Consider the following 4,496-nt stretch of genomic DNA (forward strand, 5'->3'; position numbering starts at 1 on the left):
TGTGACGGCCTAGGCGATAGGGCAGTGGTTTTCAGTAAGCTAACTAACTTATATTCTTTAGTCATAGTCTGACCAGAAATCTCACAGGAATGTCCATAGCCGACATCACACTGCTCAGTGGCTTTGAGGCACAGACAGACGACCTGGACAAGGTGAGTCTTCATCATCATATAGAGTCTATATAAACACGTTACCAACCCCCTCCCTTTACTTTTCTTTAGTAACCAATGTTCTCCCCTTCCCCTCCCTTTTCATCCCCTGATCTTCCTCTCTCCCTTCCCCTTTTCATCATCCCTCTCCCTTCCCCCTTTTCATCCCCTGATCTTCCTCTCCATCCCTTCCCCCCCTTCCCCCTTTTCATCCCTCCCCTTCCCCCTGATCTTCCTCTCTCCCTTCCCCCTTTTCATCCCCTGATCTTCCTCTCTCCCTTCCCCCTTTTCATCCCTTGATCTTCCTCTCTCCCTTCCCCCTTTTCATCCCCTGATCTTCCTCTCTCCCTTCCCCCTTTTCATCCCCTGATCTTCCTCTCTCCCTTCCCCCTTTTCATCCCCTGATCTTCCTCTCTCCCTTCCCCCTTTTCATCCCCCATGATCTTCCTCTCTCCCTTCCCCCTTTTCATCCCCTGATCTTCCTCTCTCCCTTCCCCCTTTTCATCCCTCCATTATTCCTTCCTCTCCCTTCCCCCTTTTCCCCCTGATTTCATCCCCTGATCTTCCCCCTCTCCCTCCCTTCCCCCTTTTCATCCCCTGATCTTCCTCTCTCCCTTCCCCCTTTTCATCCCATCCCCTGATCTTCCCCTCTCCCTTCCCCCTTTTCATCCCTCCATTATTCCTTCCTCTCTCCCTTCCCCCTTTTCATCCCCTGATCTTCCTCTCTCCCTTCCCCCTTTTCATCCCTCCATTCCTTCCTCTCTCCCTTTTCCCCCTTTTCATCCCTCCCTTCCCCCTTCCCCTGATCTTCCTCTCCCTTCCCCCTTTTCATCCCTCCATTATTCCTTCCCCTTCCCCCTCATCCCTTCCCCCTTTCCCCCTCATCCCCTGATCTCCCCTGATCTCCCTCTCTCCCTTCCCCCTTTTCATCCCTCCATCATTCCTTCCATCTCTCTCCCTCTCCCCCCCTTTTCATCCCCTCCCCCCTCTTTTCATCCCCTGATCTTCCTCTCTCCCTTCCCCCTTTTCATCCCCTGATCTTCCTCTCCCCCTCCCTTCCCCCCTTTTCATCCCCTGATCTTCCTCTCTCCCCCTTCCCCCTTTTTCATCCCTCCATTATTCCTTCCTCTCTCCCCCCCTCCCCCCATTTTCATCCCCTGATCTTCCTCTCTTCCCCCTTCCCCCTGATCTTCCCCTCTCCCTTCCCCCTTCCCTCCATTATTCATCCCTGATCTTCCTCTCTCCCCCCCTTCCCCTTTTCCTTCATCCCTCGATCATTCCTTCCTCTCTCCCTTCCCCCTTTTCATCCCTCGATCATTCCTTCCTCTCTCCCTTCCCCCTTTTCATCCCTCGATCATTCCTTCCTCTCTCCCTTCCCCCTTTTCATCCCTCCATCATTCCTTCCTCTCTCCTTTCCCTCTTTTCATCCCTCGATCATTCCTTCCTCCCTTCCTCTTTCTCTAACTGTTGTCTCTCCACAGCTAAAGAACCCTGATGAACAATACATCTCTCACTACGAGGTCTCACATGGCAAAGTGCTGTTGTACTTTAATGAGGTGAGACTCACACAGACACGAATACACAAGCAACTCGGTGGAACAGTGTGAAATCGAAAATCCCAAAGGTGTTTTTTGTGTCTCTGTCCAGATTGAGGAAAGGGAGTGTGTAACGTTTAGGGCTGTGCAGACAGTAACTATAGGTTTACTGCAGCCTGCTCCGGCCACATTCTATGACTACTATGAACCAGGTATACAAGGCTTTCTTTTCACATTTATTCTTTTTTTTTTTTACCTTGATAGATTTTTTTTTATCTGTCAAATAGTCTTCTGAATATATTAGCCATCACTAAAAAATCTCTCCCCATCTGCCACTGTCTCTCTCTTCCTCCCGGTCTGTCTGTCTTTGCTAACATACACCTCCCTCCCCTCTCTCTCCCTCACTCCCCCTCTCTCTCTCCCTCCCTCCCTCCCCTCTCTCTCTCTCTCTCCCTCTCTCCCTCCTCTCCCTCTCTCTCCCTCTGTCCCTTTCTTTCTCCTCTATCTCTCTCTCACACACACACACACTATCACAGACAGAAAGTGTACTACTTTCTATGCTGCACCAAAAAGAAGCAAGATGGTTTCAACATTGTGTTCAGGGGATGTGTGCCAGTGTTCAGAGAGTAAGTTGTAATTTCTATCAGTATCGCCAACATTCTCTCAGTTACCCTATTGAAGTATTCTCTCACTGTTATGGCACCAGACCTGGGTTCTAATAGTGTGGAGAATTTGATTGAGCCTGCCTATAGGGCCTTAAAGGTGGGATTTTACCATTTTGGGACTATCCCATTGGTTCTGGTTTCATTGGTTAGGATCTGTATGACACTAAAGAAAGTTCCATTGGTTTTTTAGGGCCCTGCCACAAAGAGAAGGACACTTTTGGACCACTGAAGCTAGAGAAGAAAGATCGTTTTGAACATGCTTGCTATTCCCCCACTGTGGATTACGGTCAGTAGACAATTTAGCTATGAGTATGACACAGGTCAATAATTTAACAGTTACAGTATGGGACAAAGAAGGTGAAGCTAGTAATTCATTTTAAATCTGGTTGTTTTAGGTTTCATTGTCCAAGTCATCAGTATGTCTGTGAAGAGTAACTTTGAACTCTACACAACTAATGTGACTCAGGTACTCCGAGCCAGTAAGTGATAAAAGCATTATTCCAATCCTGACTTGAGATCTCTGTCTGTGACTAGAATGTCCATGAAGACGTAACCATAGATAGTACATGCACTTCTTTCTACGGTCATGGTAACGATGGTAACTCTGTGCCCTCTTTCTGCCAGCCGGAGATGTGAAGCTGGAGGAGAGCAAAGTGCGAGTGTTCGCCAAGAGGCTCCAGTGTAAAGGACAGCTAGAGACAGGGAAGACATACCTCATCATGGGCAAAGATGGCTCCACCACCGACTCCAATGGCCAGTAAGTTCTGGCTATGATGTCATAAGACAACTGAAGATGTTTTTACCACTAAGGTCTTACTCTGTGAGAATTATACTTCCCTGGTAAATGTCTCACCATTTCTCTGTTTGACTTTTAGGATGCAATACCTTTTGGAATCAAATACCTGGATTGAACAAGTGCCCAATGAGAAAAAGTGCCAAGGATCAAAGAACAGGCCTACATGCAAAAAATTTAAAGACTTTGTATCTGAGTACATGTTGAATGGCTGCACCCAGTAACTGGGTTACTGACATGTTAACATGCATACTCAACACATCATCTAGAAAATTACATGTTTTTATCGAGTCATGTAATTTAAAGACTTTGTATCTGAGTACATGTTGAATGGCTGCACCCAGTAACTGGGTTACTGACATGTTAACATGCATACTCAACACATCATCTAGAAAATTACATGTTTTTATAACATCCAATTTAAAGACATCTGATACATTATCTGCAAGTAACTCAATGTTAAAATACTCAACATTTTAAAAATTACATGTTTTTATCGAGTCATGTAATTTAAAGACTCTGAGTACATTTGAATGGCTGCACCCAGTAACTTTACCAACAATACTCAAGGAAATCTAGAAAATTACATGTTTTTAAAACATCCAATAATTTGTTTTTCAATACTTATCAAGATTTGGCATTTAACCACAACATTAATTGTGTTTAAACACCAACAATATGAAGGAAATGAGAAACATAAAACATCCATAATGTTTACAGGTTTATTTATTAATTGTGTTTAAGCACATGGCAATAAATACAAGGAACATACACTGACGATATTTTTTTATTTTATTTTGTTTCACCTTTATTTAACCAGGTAGGCCAGTTGAGAACAAGTTCTCATTTACAACTGCAACTTTGTAACAGTTTTCTTGCGGTGAAGGAGAGGCGGACCAAAATGCAGCATGGTTTCTATTCCTGTTTAATTTATAAAGACTCTACACATGAACAAACTAACAAAACAATAAACGTGCGAAAACCTAAACAGCCTATCTGGTGTAGACACAGAGACAGGAACAATCACCCACAAAACCCAACACCAAACAGGCTACCCAAATATGGTTCCCAATCAGAGACAATGACTAACACCTGCCTCTGATTGAGAACCATATCAGGCCAAACATAGAAATAGACAAACAAGACATGTAACATAGAATGCCCACTCAGATTACACCCTGACCAAACAAAACATAGAAACATACAAAGCAAACTATGGTCAGGGTGTGACAAACTTGGCCAAGATAAAGCAAAGCAGTGAAACAAAAACAACAACACAGAGTTACACATAAACAAACGTACAGTCAATAACACAATAGAAAATCTGTATACAGTATGTGCATATTAAGTAAGG

At 44.4% G+C, this 4,496-nt stretch overlaps 1 protein-coding gene across 1 annotated transcript in view; it reads left to right on the plus strand.

Moving 5' to 3' along the window:
• Positions 1-3,546, plus strand: part of c4b (complement C4B (Chido/Rodgers blood group)) — a 21,501-nt gene extending 17,955 nt beyond the window's left edge. The window contains exons 34-41 of the mRNA XM_064946811.1: positions 62-152; positions 1,631-1,705; positions 1,797-1,896; positions 2,221-2,310; positions 2,540-2,635; positions 2,745-2,828; positions 2,974-3,106; positions 3,225-3,546. Coding sequence (XP_064802883.1) covers positions 62-152; positions 1,631-1,705; positions 1,797-1,896; positions 2,221-2,310; positions 2,540-2,635; positions 2,745-2,828; positions 2,974-3,106; positions 3,225-3,366 — 811 coding nt within the window. The 3' untranslated portion in view covers positions 3,367-3,546. The remainder of the gene's footprint in view (positions 1-61; positions 153-1,630; positions 1,706-1,796; positions 1,897-2,220; positions 2,311-2,539; positions 2,636-2,744; positions 2,829-2,973; positions 3,107-3,224) is intronic.
• Positions 3,547-4,496: the final 950 nt, after the last annotated feature.

This window comes from Oncorhynchus masou, chromosome 29 (genome assembly GCF_036934945.1).
Source record: "Oncorhynchus masou masou isolate Uvic2021 chromosome 29, UVic_Omas_1.1, whole genome shotgun sequence".
NCBI lineage: Eukaryota > Metazoa > Chordata > Actinopteri > Salmoniformes > Salmonidae > Oncorhynchus > Oncorhynchus masou.